This window comes from Boleophthalmus pectinirostris, unplaced genomic scaffold (assembly GCF_026225935.1).
Source record: "Boleophthalmus pectinirostris isolate CB_2022bp ecotype Guang Dong unplaced genomic scaffold, ASM2622593v1 HiC_scaffold_18, whole genome shotgun sequence".
Classification (NCBI taxonomy): Eukaryota; Metazoa; Chordata; class Actinopteri; order Gobiiformes; family Gobiidae; genus Boleophthalmus; species Boleophthalmus pectinirostris.
In genome coordinates, this window is record NW_026571133.1 from 26,068,002 (window position 1) to 26,086,486 (window position 18,485).

Here is an 18,485-nt window from a genome sequence, read left to right on the forward strand (position 1 = left end):
ATTTTTCTATCCAAATGTGCATATGAAATAGACACAGCCAGTCTGTGCTCGCACACACGCACCAGTGAAACACACAATGAGAGTGTGACTTCACACTGCTGAGATCGGCTAAACACAAAAGCTGTTTTACAACCCTTTCAGTGCTGGCAATATTTTGCAAGCACTGTGGCTGTTAAAGGTGTGACTATCGTTAGTCTAATAATATATGACAGTGTGTCATTTTGGTTATTTGCTTTAAAATGTACATAATTTCATGTGATTATACCCCTGACACAATTAATTGTAGCATGATTAAAAAAACAAAAAAAAAAAAAAAACATTTGGAGGTATAAAATTGACACTGAATAAATTTAGATAGATTGTATTTGTAAAATAAATATATAATTTATTATTAAATGCTTTTATCAAACTCATTTAAGATGTTCTATATAGACATTTTATACCCTGGGTCTCCAATAGGCGAACCGTTCGCCTACTTTGGACCCTGAAGGGATCTGGACCCCTACCTCAATTTGAAAGGGACAATTCAGATACAGAAGCTACTCGCTTTAGTCAAGGCCAAACTCACTTATCAACTCTAGGGGTAATAAATACTGACCACCCATTAATATGAGTATATATTATACCCTATCTTGACATACAGTCTTCAGTCAGGGTTCAGTCAGGCATTTTGTTAAACCAAATCTTCCATTAACAAGTATGTGGGGAGCAAGTGGAAATCCTATTTATATCTGTTTGTCTTCTATTTAAAACACATTTAAAACAAACACATACACACGATACAAGTAATAAATGCACATTTTAGTTTTTAAATTATATTTTACAAAGTAATATATTTACTCAACCAATAAAGCATGTCAGTTTGATCATGTGACTTAAGCCTCACATTTCACAGAGCAGTAGAATTTGACAGCGATTCCCAGCAGAGTGTTTGAAATATTCAAGAAAGATACAGTGAGGTTGTGGATTTAAACTACTGGCTGCAGAAGAACAACCTGTTGTGGATTTACTTACAACTTTTTTGGTGTACTATACCGATCAAAAGAAGGAGCCCGGCACGGATTTAATATGCAGTTATTCTAATGACAAAGGAGAAATTCAATATGTCAACTGGATAAACGTTTATTTTCTGATCAGAATGCCGACCAGAACTGAAGACGCAGCTTAGATGAGCTGTGAAACGTTTTAGACCAAAATAAATGTTTGTCTTGTTGACATATTGAATTTCTTCTTTGCTATGGATTCTACCTGGATGACTGAGGTAGACTCTTCATACAGTTTTTCTGATGAGAAAGACAAGGACCATATTGGCTAAAAAGAGGACTATAGTTCATCTGAATAGTGTAAGAAAACCCACCAGTCAGTAATGAAATGCACATTTAAACATGTTTATTATACTTTGAAGTATACCTATCATTTGATTACTTATTAGGCTTTTATGTATTTACTCCGTTTGGCAAGTGATTTGTGTAACGAATAGACAATTGTTGATCGCTTTTTGACCCTTGACCTTGCGCTTGGCATTGTGCCCGCTCTTTTGTTGACTAGCTTGACTCATGGGCTTGACTGCAGACATATGATGCTAATATAAAGTTGCAGAATGGCTTGCTCTAAGAAATGCAAAGTGGATAGCGAAAATCACCAGTTCAAGTCTGAATGGATAGAGGAGTTTTGTTTTATTGTGCCCAAGCACAGTATTAAGCCTACGTGTTTGATTTGTTTGCAGACTGTTACACTGTGCAAAAGGAAAATCTTAAGGAACTGTTCATGCTGCTAGTTTTAATGCCAGTTACAAAGAAAAAATCTGAGAAATGCAAACAATACATATCAAATATGATAACATCATACAGTCAGTGTATACTATCCTCACGCTCTCCTCGAGGTCACATTGACCCGAAGAAAACACATTTTTTCCCACTCTCTTGAGGCAGGTCAATCAGACCCAAAAATTTATTTTCTCACCTGGCAAGAATTTATTTGAAAATTAATTTTTGGATCTGATTGACCTTACCCAAGAGAGTGGGAAGGAAATTTTTTTTTTCTTCGGGTCAATATGAACCCGAGGAGAGCGTGAGGGATACCCTTAGTAAATCGACATCTGCTCTAGACAAGGCCACTGCTGCTTCGCTGATTGTGTCCTGGAACCTTGGGAAAGCAGGGAATCTTTACCGATGCTGAAATAGTAAATCAATGTGCTGTTGATATGGCTAAGGAGGTGTTGAGTTTTGATGGTAAAATTTGGAAAACTGTTGTAGAACTTTAACAGCAGGTAGGCAGGGTATTTTATATATAGCACGTAATTCTGCAAAGTGATGTTTTTCATTGGTTATGTTTACAGTGTAGTTGTGCTGTGGTATTGTTTGAATCTGCTTTACACAATTTAAGATTTTCCAACAAATACAGTAGTAACTGAAAAGAAACATTGTATGTTTTTGATCAGTTGTTGATTTTACTGTTGTTTTTTGGCAAACAAAACATTGTCTATGTGGGCATATTTTTTTGTGAACCCCAGTTCTACCCTCAGGGAAATTTTATTGGAGATCCCTGTTATATATAATAGAAAGCTGTCTGCGTAATCCCTCAGCTGCCCAGGTAGAATAAATAAATAAATACAAATTTTGATTTATATATATATATATATATATATATATATATATATATATATATATATATATATATATATATATATATATATATATATATATATATATATATATATATATATATATATATATACCAGTTGATCTGCTGGTTGAGGTCGCTGATACATGATACTCATGCCCAGAATCTGTTGGCTCTATGGAAGAGTACATTTACCTTGAAAACAGCGCCATCACCCTTTCATACGTTGCATTACAGCATGACCTTATGTATTACGTAATGTCCTGGGATTTGTCTGTCTGAGCAGATGGACTGTGCCATAACTCTCACATGGGCGTCGTGTGCCCTGACATACACTGAAGTATTTAGGTGCCTTCACACTGTTGTATTTGAATATAATGAGATCATTTGTCACTGGATTTAATGTAGACTAAAATGCTAATAATGTTTTAATGCTACCTGTCAGTCTAGCCTTCTCAGAATATATGACTAAAGTGACAGAAATTGGACATAGAGTCACACTAATGAATGCATTGTAATTCAGGAGCCTTTAACGTTTGCCAGAAACCCTAATGGGGCTGGGCATTGTGACAGCAGAAATCATATTAATATGTCCAATGCTTTTACAGACATGAACCAATGTGTTGGTCTGGAGTCAAGACTAATTCTGATACAAAAGATTACTTAAGTAAAACTATTATTACAGACAAAGAGCTATTAGTGATAGTTTACTGTAGTAGAACGCAGGCTTGCAGAAAGCACTGCTATGGGCTCTGAATCTGAGTATACGGCAGGGTCATATGGGATCACTAAGACTGGATTGGAGACCTCCCCTCACCAACACACACACACACACACACGCACACACATGCACACACACATACAAGGTAGCTGACCAATGGACATCGGGCTCAGTGGATCAGACTCTTGCCAATACATGACTAATCCCTATCTGAGCATGCTCACTGACATAACTGGGGCAGGGACATGACAAAGCACGACAAAGCACTATGTTTCACTCTCTTAAAGGGTGCTAGAAATTATTTCAAGGTCATTCCACTCCAATTGTACAATCACTTTTACTGTCCTCTAAATATCTGACAGTCATGGACATTTGTAGGTTACTATAGTTACAACAACCCCTGTCAGAATAGGTCTCTAGTATTAATACTAGCATATGTTAATTTTTCAGTGATACTAGTGGTTGTGCACAGTGGTTATGAGAGCAGGACTTAAGACCTCACATCCCCGAGAGGTAATAGACATGAATGGAGATGATTTATTGGTGCTCCTGAAATGCACCATATGCCAGACATGAAACACACACTCACAGTTCAGGGAAGGGTCACATTCAGTCCAAATCCACCTGAGCTACAAAAACATCTGTGTACAGTGTTTTCTTTGTCAACTGAGCAATCATTGACTCCAGTACAGGACTATATGCCAGAGTTGCATACACTAACTACAATAACATAAATTTTAAAGTGAGGCATAGCATCTTTGTCACCAGATACAATTTTAATTACAAATCTTGCATGGTCAAGTTGATTATGTTATTAATGTTGTAATTATTTTGTCATTATGCCAGTTCCTATGACTAAAACCAGTTGGATATTTGTCCAAAAATGTCTCATCTAACAAACCTCAACAGCCAAACATTCAATAATGCTAAAACAGCATCTCCCCATTTGTGAGCAAATCACGGAGGATCAATATGCCAGATTCAGTTGTGCTTGTACTTTTTTTAAGAGTGCGAGCTACATACCCTACCTTTAAATCGACCTGTTTGAGTTACTAGTTGAAAGTAAAAAATAATGTAAGACTGCCTTTCCGTACAGCACCCGTTTAAAGCTTACAAAGGACTGTGGCCTTGTTTATGCATGTTAAAGCTTCTGTCAGCTCTCCGTAAATCACAGCTAATCAGTGAATTCTTTGAGTTCCCTACTGATGTCAGCCAAACAACAAAAGTGCTGAGCTGTTTAACAAACACTCTTAATGGATTTCCTTTTTCTGAAAAGGAAGAAAGTGACGACATTGCAAGCCACGCCCGAAACTCCCTACATGCCCTGATCTCTAAAGTGCTTTTATGCAAACTTTCGCTGCGTACCAAGATGGAAGGTTTAAATTTAGCATGAGGCCAGGCAAGGTTCGAGCACCACTTTACAGTAAAGTCAGTCAGTCAGAACAAATAAAGTCTGAATTTCCATATTTGTCATCTATACTCTGAAGACAACCCATATCTGACATTAACATCCTACCCAAACAACCACTGACCATCGAAGGACGTTCACCAAGTCCATACATGAATTATGAATGGTGTATACATAGGCACAGGATACACTACTTCTATGGGCGACTACCCTCTTCAGCTTTGTCATAATTCTTGTCTAGTTCTACAGCTACTCTACTGTGCTTCTCTGTACCTTCAAGTGGGGCTCCGTGTATCCTTGGTTGACCTTGAGTATGACCCTCCGTGTTATCAACTGCAACGTGCTGTCTTTCATGTTGGAATCCACTCTCCATTTCATCTTCGACTACAGTGCCCAGTAGATGAGATAAAGGTAAAAATTAACATGAACACCATGAGTAGGAGTTCGGCCCACTCGTCAGAAACAAGTTGGCATGCAGAGAGGAACAAAATAATACACACTAATAATGATAATTGGACTGCAGAAACATCCAAGTAGAAGGCTGTTAAAATAGTTGTATTCTTGACAGATTAATAATGTGGTGGTAACTACAAAAAATTGTAGTTAACCACACCACCAGAGTCTACAAAGAAATTTATACTCGAGTAGGCACTGACAGCCAAATATTGTTTTTGTCATCGTGGGCAAGAATGTATGCATGCTATGCTATTAAAAAAAAATCCGCTGTAGTTTTAATGATGGTTCTATTGCGTTCATTGTCCTATCCAAGGTTTTGGAATGTTGAAAACTTCAGAGCGTTGCCATTGTGATTGACAGTTTAAAACAAATGATTTTTATCTATTGAATGTGGAACAGGAGTCAAAATGTTGCATGTAATAGGAAAAACAAACATAATGGCTTTAAGTATTGGTTGGTGGTCTGAATGTTGTGGATAATGAATATGCTACCCTTATACTAGCATCTTCCACAATTGTCTTTAATTTGAAAAGCTGACTTGTGCACTGCGGCCCAATTGTTGAGTCTAGCCAAGCATCAGCCTTTTATTGCTGGACCATGTGGAGAAGAGCCCAGAGCTGTCAGGGTTGATGCTGCCACTTTGCCGATCGTTTCTGTCTAACAGCTACGCGCCCGGGAGCGTCTCCACCGAGAGAATCCCCTAATCAAATTCCCTTTTATTCCGAGCCTCCCTCTGCTCCTCATCCGGAATCACACTGCATTACAACACACTAACACATCCCTCACTCCTCTCTGCTTTGTGTTGCCCAAACGCCTCGTCCACTCCACACTCTCCATTCATTTTCCCATGTCGTGTCTCTAAATAGGAGCAACTGTGGAAGAATTCCTCCTGTGCAGGTTAGTGTGATGTGATATGATGAACGGACGCAACAACAGCGAGACCTATTAATATTGAAGCATGCGTATGCCAGAGCTGCAGCAGCGTAAGAAATAAACAAAACAAAAGAAGTGGGCTACAAACACAATGGAGGGAGATAAGTGTTGAAGATAAAGCAAAGAACAGGTATAAGAGATGAGTTGGTTGCTTTCAGTGACTTACTTGAACCGGAGGGAGAGCCCGCAATTGCACCTAAAAAGAGAAAGAGAAACAGACGCACAGATGAGAGCGTGTTTATTTATGCATTCAATTTGCCTAAAGACTTGACTCAAACTCGTTTGTCAGACTCAGGTGGCAGAGAAAGCTTAGGAGCTATTTGAGAGAAATAAAAGGGGGTTTGTGGATAACCTTTCATACAAGAGTAATGAGACCCCTCCCTATTTTTGACCTTTAAACATTAAAAGGTGGTCATCACATGTAGGTTTTTTTCTATAACATATTTATGGGGCTAGACTTTGAAGTAGATTGTGAAAAAGACATGAGATATCAGTTCCATTGGATCTTGCTTAGTACAGTAACAAGTAGACATTTTTTGAAGTGTGAGGAAAACTGCAGCTACCTTTAGAAACTATCGCTAATGACCGTGGAAGCGTTCTTGTTGATGCAGCCGAGGTGGACTTTTTTCTTTTTTTATGACTGAAAGGAGGGGGTGGGAGGGGTTGCCCTAGATTATTATTTTATCAGAGGTAGCTACTGTAGCTGACTATACTTGGTGAGAGGATTTCCCCCACACACTCCCATCATCACAGTGAGATGCTTTGCTTTCATGCTTTTGAGCTGGTGACAACCCGCTAAGCACTGGTTTTACTACACCACCCTAGTCCCATCACCACTCCTAGTCTAAAACTGCTCAAAACCACTGCGCATATGATAGAAAACAGTATTTATGTTCTGATCAACTAAATATGATAAACATAATTAGAGGCTTAACTTAACATGAACATCTGTTATTATAAGGGATCTAATTGCAGCTAATGAGACGGAGCAGAGCAGCACTTCTCATAAACAGCTTTTAACACGATGGCACTTGGCACAAGATGCTCTCTATCCTTTCACCCTTGTGCAGTGCTTAAGTGGATGCATAGAAATAGTCACTGCATTTGTAACAAGCCAAATTAGATTGTAAGCAGATTGCACAGCTGCTGATCACTCTGGAAACATACTTAGCCCTCTACAAATATCGAGATCTCTTTATAATGGCTAAAGCTAAAAATGAAAGAAAGAATGAACAAATGAAAGATGGAAACATCCTTCTAGACATGGGAAACATTGATGTCAAAGTGATTATTATGTTTGGTGAAGGACACAGTGACAGTTTGAACTTGAGACACTGTTTCTCTTATTTGGCCCCTGTTATAGCACACAATAGACAATGTTACGTACATGTGTTGGGAGTTCCATTAGGCGTTGGCAGGTAGGAACCAGCCTTCCATGACTTGGCCTTGAAGCCCTTCTTGCAGCGCTGACAGTCCTGGCCTGTGGTGTTGTGTTCACACTGGCACTGGAGGTTCCCATCCACCAGCAGGCACTGAGAGGCATGGAGGTTACACTTACACCTGTAGAAGAGCACAATCAGACAGCTCAGGTGAGACAGAGGAGTGATGGTCCAGATGGCAGCATGTGCAGTTAGTCAGTGGGGGAACGTTAGCACAGATGAGTGCAGAGAGGCTCATTCGACTGATGTTTGGCCTCAAATGCAGTAACTATAAAAGATTAAAAGCCTTATATTTGGTTGTTTCAAATGTGTTTCAGCAAAATTTGTCTTCCCTTCCCTTTGTTTATTGTATTAGCACCTCATGAGGTCAAAATAGGTTTGCTCTGTGCTATCTGCATCTAATAAAAAAAAACTTTTTATAGTCTGATCATCAGGAAGCAACTCCACACAGGTCTCTGAGACTTATGAAAAGAGCTTTGACACTCATTGCAGTGACTAATTAGGATTAGGATATTGGGGGTGCATAATGTAAGTGGGGAATAACTTTGGGTCACTGCAAACTTTTTAACTAGTTAAAATATGTCAAATGTGTGGTTTTCATATTTTAAGACAGTAAAATTCTGGCTAATAGAGTGTATGATTTTGGGTAAAAAAAGCATTTAGACCTGCAGTAGGTGTTGAAAAACAGGGACTCCAGAGTGCACTATGTAACATTTACATGTAACATTTGAGACAACACTAAAATATGAATTGATAAACTAATACAATAATAATCTTAATCTTATGCATTTCAGTACATTTTGTAGAAGTCTAAAGTACAGGTTAAAAATGTATATATAAAAAGACAGGATATTTTGTTCCTAGTAGAGGACATTCTATTATCTAAATAATTGCAGCTTTCGCAATTTGATAATTGTGCCAACTCAAATTGGGATTTAGATTAAATGGCACTCTTTTATATTCTTTGCTTATTTTGGCATAACCACAATTATTATTATTATTTTTTTATTTCTTGATGCACTGATTTGTTTGTGAGGCTGAAAACTACATACTTGAAATAATTGTTTTTTTTAAAGCACTCTTTTCTTATACTTATTAACACATTTTTTGTGTATTTCTTAAATGTGAACTGTGTGTGTGTGTGAGTTTTCTGAAAGTCATAAAGCTTCTGAATTTTTAAATGCCAAGTAAATCATATATGTAAATATTTCAATAAGTTTAAGCTAAAGTAAAAACATTTGAAATGTAATTTGGAGGAGTGAAATCGCTCTTTTATCTGGCAGTATGAATTGATGTTTGGATGATTTTTGAATGTGTAAGTGTGTGTGGATGCAGATGTGACCTTGGCTGAGGGCAGAACCCAGGTGGGCTGATCCAGAGGCCACAGGTTTTTATTTAGACGGAAATGAGGATCTTAAGGACACTCGGTGGATACGACTTTAAATTACAGCCTTTTCCAGACGGCTGACTGGACTCCAATCCAGTTTGTTCCACTGGAGTGAACAGCTATCCGTCTGCATCAAATATTCAAAGAATGGCCCCTGTATTCTGGTGAGATGACGACTTCAATCTTCCTTCCTCACACTAATCTTGGCTTCCTCATCATTTTTTTTTTTCTTAAGCGCAGTGCTACTTTCATAACTTTATCAAACTTAGAAACATGCAGTTAGCCTCACTTAGAAAAATTGAGCCAGTCGATCATGACGACGTGGTTTGCGTCAAATGCTTGCCTGCTGCTCTATAAATTACCCACAATCCTCTCTGATCACCTGCATGAGGTGACAGGAGACGGCGGCAAGGATCCATTCAACGACAAGGCCTTGTTTCTGTATGCTTTTTGAAGGACACGAGCTGTCCACTTAGCAAAGGAAGGAAATTGAACATCTCTTTTTATGGTAGCAAATTGTGTGTGCAGGAAGAGTGAAAGTGTGCGGAGAGGACAGGTGTGTGTGAGTGTGCCTCTCCTTCTTGTGGTGCATTTATTCTTGAGCGTGGATGACAGACACCAGATCACACAAGCGGAGCCGTTGTGACTAATGCCCGCGCTGAGTGAGTGACAGCACTGGCTCTCATCTCGCGCGCCTCTCCGTGATAAATCTCATCTGTCTCATCATCAAGTGTGGAGGCTCTGCTGAGTGCACGATCTGGAAGTTGTAGTTTAAAATCAATACCTAAGAGCAGAGTGATTTTTAAGGTATACGCTGAGCTGCTTGTAGACCTAATGGCTGGGGCGAACAAGCGGAAATGGCCTAAGCCGCATGTCAGTTAAGGGGTCTGACTTTGCAGCCTGCATTAGAGGCTACTGGTTACCACTGACCGTAATAATCCTAAAAATTCTCAATTTTCAATTTCTTTCCTTTTTTCCGCACAAGGATAAGTTCTCTCTGTGTATACTATTGCATTTTTGATTACTTAAAAAAATCACCAAAATAAAAATGATGCTTTACCCTGTAATTTTTTTATTCCCTTATTCATTTAATCAATTATCATTTGATAAATACAACGGCAACAAAAGAAAAAACAAACCAAACAAACAAACAAAAAAAAATCAATTTTGTCCAGTCTTGCAGGTTAAAACTTTTATAATCTACAGTCTCCTTGACCTGCTTTCTGCCTGCTCAGGATAACTCAAAGTACTTCCCGGCTTCTTCCGCATGAGTGATGTGACATTCTCGACTTCTCAAGCGCTGCGTGTCTTTTGCCTCCTCTCTTTCGGATGACAGCTTGTACTGGGATTTCTCTCGATCCTCTCTACTGGGTCCCTCCGTGCACAAATAATACATGGGCACAATGGTATGTTAATGTGCAAGATGTCTACTCCACTGTAAAGTCATCAAAGTGGGAGTTGTGAGGAAAGTTAAGACGGGACAGCTGGATCCATCAGTATACTGTCTGTTTACTTGCACACCAAGACAAGCAAGTCTGGTATGCACAGAGAAAATAGAGGACTAGAGATGTATGCCTTCCTCATTGCTTTTAAAACAGAGCATGCAATGTGCTACTTTAATTACTTGTGTTAATTGTGTGTTTGGACTTGTTTTAATAAATATTTTAGTAGTGTCCTTCCAAGTCTATTGTTCACAAAGCATTCATGGCTAATTGCTTTCTATTGAGTGCTTACAATGCATCTCCAGAGCTGATCAAAGAAAGTTATTTTTATGTGAGGTGTGCCTTGGGGTTCCATCAACAAGCGTCTACTATTTATACCTTATGTAAGATTATGTTGTTTACGTTGCATCTTGTTGCATCTTTTGAGTCTATCTATTGATTTTCTTTAATAATAAAACTCTTCTTAGTGACATCTTGTTTGATCAAGATGTTTGGCTTTTCTGTACATAATCTTTGGATTTAAACAACAAAGAAATATAGACAAGAACAACAAGAACTATATCTGACCTTTGTAAGCTCTGGGTTTTACAAAAGCTAATCGACTTTAAGCTCATTGTCCAGGCTCCACTCATTAAAGCACTGGCCCTTTTGTGTAGTAAGTACACTCGTAGTATTACATCAGTTTTCATTTGACTGTTTACTTAATCTATGAGTTTTCAGTATAGGCTGACGTATATTAGTGTTTGTGAGATAATTATTTAGTACAGTCATGATTGGCAACTTTTCTGTTGAAGGGTCTGCCAGTAGTTTGTCTCCATGGAGATGTTGTATGATTGCCTACATGTCCCATTGGTTTTAAGCATATCTTATCTAGTCCAGACCAAGTTTACAGTTCAGAGACAACCCCGATTTTTAGCCAATGAAACATTCCTATTTGAATTAATGGAAGATAGATGTATACAAATGTACGATTTTGGAACTCTAGGCAAAACAATGCCTTCTTAATAGAGTCAAGCAGCTAGCAGACCCTCCATCAAAAAGTTAAATAGTGTACCATCAAAGATATGACAACTTGGTTATAAAAGACAATAAAGTGGGACATTTATGTTACTAGAACAGATTTTATCTCATTTTAGGCATATATTTTGATTTATTTAATGGTTCATCTAAAAAGTGATTTTTAAAATTCTTTCCTTTGAGTGAGCTAGCTGGTCTGTGTACATCACAGTGTGTCCATTCTTCTTAGTGTGTCTGCTTGTGTTTAGAGATAGGGGCTGCCTTGTTTCCGGCAGTACACACGCAGCAATTAGGAGTCTAAATAAAAAGAAAGATAAACAAACATCAAGGGGGAGTCATGTGGTGGCAGCGTCTGAAAAAGCAGCTGGAAGCAGCAGTTAATGGGGCTTTATCTGTCTCCTTACTGTAGACGCACATCCACATGTCTCTCCAGGGACACCACTATCATTCCCTCACTCTTCCTTTCAGCACTATGTCCTCCTCCCACTGGATCACATCTCAATTAAACTTCATAATACTATTGTCGATTCCGTGGTTTGCCTTTTTACAGATTTTATTTTTCAGATTTTCTGTGAACTCCCTCTTTCAGTTTAACCTGCAAACTCTTAGCAAGTCCCGTATTGTTACTAACTTTATGAAAATTAAATCAGTCAATCTAGATACATTCATTTTTATCAAGTAAATGCAAGTCAACATGCCTGCTGTGATGACACATGACAGTCTGTTTTCCAAACTAACTAAAAATGTGTATAGAATACGTATAATATTCCGCCCCTTTAAAAACAGCTGTTATATTATATTGGCCCATCGTGCACATTGTATCTTAAAGCTTAATATAGACTGATCATGAACACATTGAGGGTCGGTTTATAACTGTTATAAGGTTTTCTTCTTTGTCATTGTGGCCATTAATCATCAGATTTTTAAAACTTGTACAGGAAATGATCCTTGCTGCCTTAATTCTCTTGTCAGCATTGATTTGTCAGCTCCTCAGTAACTGTATCCCTCCGTAGTCTACCGGTATCGGCAGATCTGCATTTGCTCATATTACACAAACTAGGTAAAAGTCATCTCTGCTGGGCTGTGCATCAACAACAGAAAGCAAAAAAAATATTTAAATAACTCTTGATTTGCGTAGAGAGAAGACAAATTAGTCAAATTGTAAGGCTATTTAGGCTGCAGTTTAGAAATATTATCAGGGGATAATCTCAAAATAAATATATCAAGCATTATACCTCCGACTAGGAGCACTCAAGTGACCATGCAAGAGGGGGAGCTGGGCCCATTGATCAGCTACACGCTTTATTGGCTTCAACTGAAGTCTTTATCACCTCCTCCCCTCCCACTTCCTTCCCTTCACCGCACCTCGTTTTTCACCAGAGCTAATTGGACATGACTGCGTTTATGTTCCAGCTTCATAAATTTCTGTTGGTAAAAGGCGAGAGATCAATTTTCCTGGAGAACACTGTCGGAGCAGTGTACATGACCATTCAGACACGCTTCTCTTCCCGACGCCTCACCTTTGCCCAATACATCACCTCTTCCATCTGTGCACGTTTGACCTTTTTTCACATGTGAAGTCTCTTTAACTGGGACATTACAACGATCTATAAATGCCCCTAAAGCAGGTGGAAGGAGTAAAAATAAAAGTGGGTTTCATTAAAAAAAAAAATTACTGAAATTCACATTGTGGCTCCAGTAAAATTTTCTGGTCCTGGGCTAACCTTACAATTTTCTGCCTCAGCTCTTTACAAAAAAAAAGGCAAATGTTGCATCCTTCAGTCACAAAAGCTTAAACAATGGAGGAACAATACAGAAAATACAACTCAAGCCCATTACTGTAACTTTTTACAGTTTCGAATTATTACAATGTTTAGCTTTGTAAAACTCATCAGGCCCCACTGTTACAACTCTTGGTAATGTAATTTCAAAACAAATCATCTCTCCTGTCTCATTATCTATCATTATCTCATAAAAGATGTCAACAACAGATGTTCAATACACATTCCCCGCTTTCTCACCATGTTTTATCCTCCTGCTTTCAGTGCTGCTGCTTTTGGGGTATTTTCCAGAAGCATTCGGCAGGAGAAATACTTTAGAGCAGAGCAACTTGGGGAGTGAGAGACAGGCCTTGGGGATTGCTTGTTTGCAGCAGTGTCCAATTTTCTCAAACAAAACTCACACACACACAAATGCACTCCAGAGCCTCAATGTTGAGAGGTCATCCCAAGATTTTTTGGCAACAAAATAAAAAGAGAAGCAAACTGTCCAGCAAAAAGACATCTTAAATTATTCAGGAAGGAGAGATGACCTTGATTGCCTTTGCAACCCAAACCTTGTGTGTGAGCATTTCCATCCTTCATGTGACTGATGATAATGATGATTCATTATGTAAGCTGTTTCAGTTAAGTTTGTTTGGTTTTCCCTACACTAAACACATTAGGCGACCGTCAGACCCACTGTGTGTGATTTAGCATATGCCTGAATTATTTACACAGGATACAGTAAATGGCTATTGCGTGCATGCCTTTCTCCGAGGCCAGAGCAGCTCTATCATTGGCTGACTGATCTTGTGTAGAGAACTGCAATGGCGTCAGAGGCCTACTTTGAGCTACCTGCTCTCTGAAGTATAGTATACGCCATGCACAGGACAAAATAACTAAATAATGGAGTGTGCATGGGCACATCTTGTTCTCCAGCCCAGATCTCAGAGGAGCACTTTCTCTGAATGTGGCGTGTTTGTGAAACAGCGCCACACACTGGCTGCTCCGTGTTGGCCCTGTAAATGCCACTGTTTGGGCAAAATTTTGAAGTATATATATATATATATATATATATATATTCCATCCCAAAACATCTATTGACTATTGGCTATTAATCAAACCAAGTAATTACTAATTTTGACAGACAGAGTTATTATTCCATGTCAAGTAAAATTTTGAACTGAAAAAGAGGCTGGCTTCAGTGTGTCCTGCATTGACCGTCCTAAGACCATCCAGCTTGATATTAGTCTGTCCTCCCCGTGGAGCCCTTACTGCAGCAGAATTCATTTTAATGAACACTATTGCAAAGACTAACACCTGGGGAGATGGGGAATTGGGTGGGACGTTATTATACATCCCCTTATTTAAAGACACAAGCTGCTCCTAAAGAAGACGAGGATGAAAAGTGATGAAGAGACAGAAAGTGTGGTGACAGGAGTTGGGCCCAGGTTTGCACAGCCCCCCAGAGAGTTCTTAGACCCCAGTGGATGTTTACGTCTGTGTGCTTTACTCAGTCGGCACGCTGAAGAAAGCAGCCCCCTCCTCAGGGACAATATGGTCTCCATGTGAACTTCACAGCTCACTTCTGAACTGCTAATGTTTAAAGGCATGCTGTTATAAATGAGTGTGCCAACGCATTTGGAAAACTGTGCCCGCAGGCCCTCACCCATGCACCTCATTTTTCACTCTGCGGCTGCTGTAAATAATAGTAAAAAGTCTTTTAAAAGTCAGCATGGTAACCACTAAACACATATGCGTATGTTTTGTGTAACTTTAGTAAATGCATTGGGACTGCTTAGTGAAAGGATCAGCCAAAGGACAAGGGTTAATATAATTATGCACAAAACCTTGAGACTGAGAACATCATTAGTCAGAGAAGAAAGAGTTAGCCCATCTCCAGCCACAAGCCCCCAGGCAGACAGGCAGTGTCAACAGAGGAGGCCAGGAACAATCACCACATGTACACAAACTTAACTAAAATTGCAACAAGAAAACAAGGCTTGAGAACAATACTGCATTGTTTTATGGAGAAATGTCTACAATATTTCTGTGCCAACATGCACATAACTGTCCAGCTGCTTTATTTACTGGATATAGTAAAGTTCAACACACACATTTGTTGCTCTTCAATTATTTTTAATGGCATAAATTAGGAGATTCATTTACCTTGTTTTGGCTCCTAACGTACTGTCAAATGTTTGGATACATTAAATTACTTAGTTATTAACACTGGTTTCTATCTAATTATACACATACCAGTAAAATAATGCTGCTCTTAACAGTGGGGTGGGGCAGTTCATATATAGTTCTATAGCTCATAACCTCTGTGGCTCATGTAGACAAAATTAAACTTTAGCCTCAGCTGGACCTTTGTATTGCTTTAATAAATGTAGTTACTCAGGAGGGATCAAATCAAGACCAATAAAGTCTCCACCTTCTGCCTTCAGAGTCCTGAGCTGGACTTTTAATATATCCAGAGCGCATCCACAATATTAACACTGATGTGATCTGGCCACGGTATGGTGATTCCTCTGTAATATAATCATTGTATACTGTATTTTGTATTATGTTTATATTTAAAAACTAAAATGGCACAAATCCACAATTTACTAGGAAGAAGCTAGGCACTTTTTGTGTTTTCAAAGTAATGAGTAAGGGAAACATTTCTGAAACAGAAATTGGATCCTAGTGCACTGCTTGGAAAGTTATTGTGTAACAGGATAGTACTGTGCGATTATTGAGCACTGAAAGTACTCATTTATAGAGTTCATATCACTGTAAAATGACATAAACAGTTCTTGTTGAATAGTGTGATGCGTTCATGTACATCCAGTAATAATGAGTTATATGGATACATCAACATATTATTTTCTGCCACTTTATGTATGTTTTTTGTTTTGTTTTTTCCAATATCTTCTTCCCTTTAGATCAGAGCTACCATTAAACTAAATAATATATGTAATGTAACAATTATGTTGCTAATCACATAATTTACTGCAAGTTCGATGGATAAAAAAGTTATAAATGAGCAATTATTTCAAGTTAATTGTAATAGTAACAGTTAAGGCTGTAAAGCTTTAATATTTTAGTTGATTGATCAGTCAATGGTTTCTTGTTTGACCAACTCTTTAGGACATTTCAATGTTTCTAGGACCAACAACAACAGAAGAGAATTCATGGAGTGAATTAGCTGGAGTTTTGGCAGTGATTGGACAGTTGAATCTGTCATTTTTCTACTTATGAATATGCTTTTTAAATGGACTTCTTTGTATACATACTTCAAACACCATTAAAGGTATACTGTGTAACTTTTCTGGTGGAGGGTCCTTTAAAGGCATTTTCTCCATGGAGATGTCATTACTTTGGAATGTTTCACAGTACTTTTCTCCATGGAGAAAAACATTTGATAGACCCTCTACCAGAAAAGTTAATGCACCTTGAGTAATAATTAGAGCTTTTGCCAATCCCGTGCCCCGTTTTAGTTGACACTCAGGGCCTGTCTATAGTCGGCCAAGAATTTCTTAAGTCTGCTACATCCCTAGTGAGAGTGACTGTCAAACACCACAATATTTAGCTTCTTATAGTAGGGGACCAAAAAGACAACCATCTTTCTCAGGGCTATCCCCTCCTCACCACGTCCTCCTCTTACAATTCCCAGCATGCGTTTCAGCTTTAAAGACTGTGTCAGGAAATTCCCCCTTTGCAAGATGCTGGTAAGGCAGTGCACAGAGGGGCATGTGGGAAGAATATCTCTATTGTATTTGGAAATTTAAAAGGATATGGGCTCAAGGGTTGGAAGGTAAAAAGAAAGAAAAATCTATTAGTGGAAGAGCGGTGAGGAAAAAAAGATCAGTGAAACAAAAGAGTGAGAATGAAGGTGGAACTGCTGACTGTAACATTCCACCTTCTGAGGGGAAATAAACTGTGATTATCAAATCAGTTACAACCATCATGCCATAAATCATTGCATATGAGAGGACAATGACACTTCCCTCATTGAGGCCCCTCTGCTTTCTGCATGCCTTTCTTTTCTAAGCAGTGCTCATGAATGATTTAAAAAGTGATCTGTTTCCAGCTGCCTCAGAGGAAGATGGCTCAAAATGGGAGGAGCCACAGAAAAAGAGGGAGGGGCCACAAAAACGAAGTCTGGATTTCCTCACATGAAGTAAATATCGCATTTTTCATTCATGAGGAGTACTTTATCCAGACATTTGTGAGCGAGGGTAAAACAAACAAAAAATATATATATTAAGGGAAGGTGTAAAGATGACTGTGGTGGGTGTGTGAACTGCAGAATAATATTTACCGAGCATCACACCTCACATCATTCATCACAAAATCACACACCCTAGCTAGTCCCATGGAACTACAAGTTAATCCATCATCTGCCTTCCTTTTCTCTCCCCTCACTCTCTCCTCCCTGCTCTCACACCTTCCATCCACTCACCTTCACTCTGCAAAGGACAAATAATATAAAAAGTTGGCATTATTTCAAAAAACTGTGGTGACAGTTAGCAAAGTCAAATTCACAGAGGCAGCAAAAAGACTGGAGACTGCAATCTGTGGAGAGAATTAACGGTTTCTTGAGACCTGTCATGTTCATTTATGACTCCGCTACAACAACATGTACACTAAACCCTCATATAGACATTGTCATTTAGGCTCATTAGCACTGCCTTCTGACTGCGGTCACTCTGGAAAAGTACAAATCAGGGTCACAGCAGGTTACCATTTGCAGGTAATAAGTAGATTGTTAGGGAATGTTGAAAAGCATTAGACTAGCACTATACTCATACTCAATGTAATTCATCAGCAATGTAGCTTTTAAAATGTTGTTAAATATTCAAATAAAGGAATCTGTAAAGCTGCACTGTGTAACATTTCATGGAGTCTGCCACCTGTACTCCATGGAGATGTTATCGATAGGTTTATTGCCATACTGTGGAATATTCCAGGAAAAGCAATAACATCTCTACAAAGTTACATAGCATCTTTAATAAAAAGGGTTGTTGCTTTAAAATAAAATCTGTATGTTTAGTTTGATTTGAAAGTGTCTGTGTTGTAGTATGTGAAAAGAGGGCACAAGCAGTGCACACATTAGCTGGGTCAGTGGGGGGCAGGACAGCACAGAGGAGCACACACACAGATAGAAGGAGATAGATGAGTCAAACAACATGACTGAAGAAACTCAATGCATTTCATTTACAAGCTACTGGCCTGTTTTGCAGCAGCCTCATGTGAACTCATTTTCACAACTGGAAAGTAATTAGTTGATGGAGAGAGTCTAGGCCTTGAAC

At 38.7% G+C, this 18,485-nt stretch overlaps 2 protein-coding genes across 4 annotated transcripts in view; one reads left to right on the top strand and one right to left on the bottom strand.

Annotated features, from left to right (window-relative positions):
- miga2 (mitoguardin 2) overlaps positions 1 to 18,485 on the top strand; it is a 79,489-nt gene that overhangs the window by 44,146 nt on the left and 16,858 nt on the right. The window contains exon 25 of one of the 3 annotated variants that reach the window (XR_008632152.1): positions 17,264 to 17,353. The exons of the other annotated variants lie outside the window; for them this stretch is intronic. The gene's annotated coding sequence lies outside the window, so the exon portion shown is untranslated. The remainder of the gene's footprint in view (positions 1 to 17,263; positions 17,354 to 18,485) is intronic. 3 annotated transcript variants of the gene reach the window in all.
- Positions 1 to 18,485, bottom strand: part of ntng2b (netrin g2b) — a 48,676-nt gene that overhangs the window by 17,130 nt on the left and 13,061 nt on the right. Inside the window, exons 4-5 of the mRNA XM_020921706.2 lie at positions 7,528 to 7,700; positions 6,307 to 6,336 (exon numbers count right to left, since the gene is read on the bottom strand). Coding sequence (XP_020777365.1) covers positions 6,307 to 6,336; positions 7,528 to 7,700 — 203 coding nt within the window. The remainder of the gene's footprint in view (positions 1 to 6,306; positions 6,337 to 7,527; positions 7,701 to 18,485) is intronic.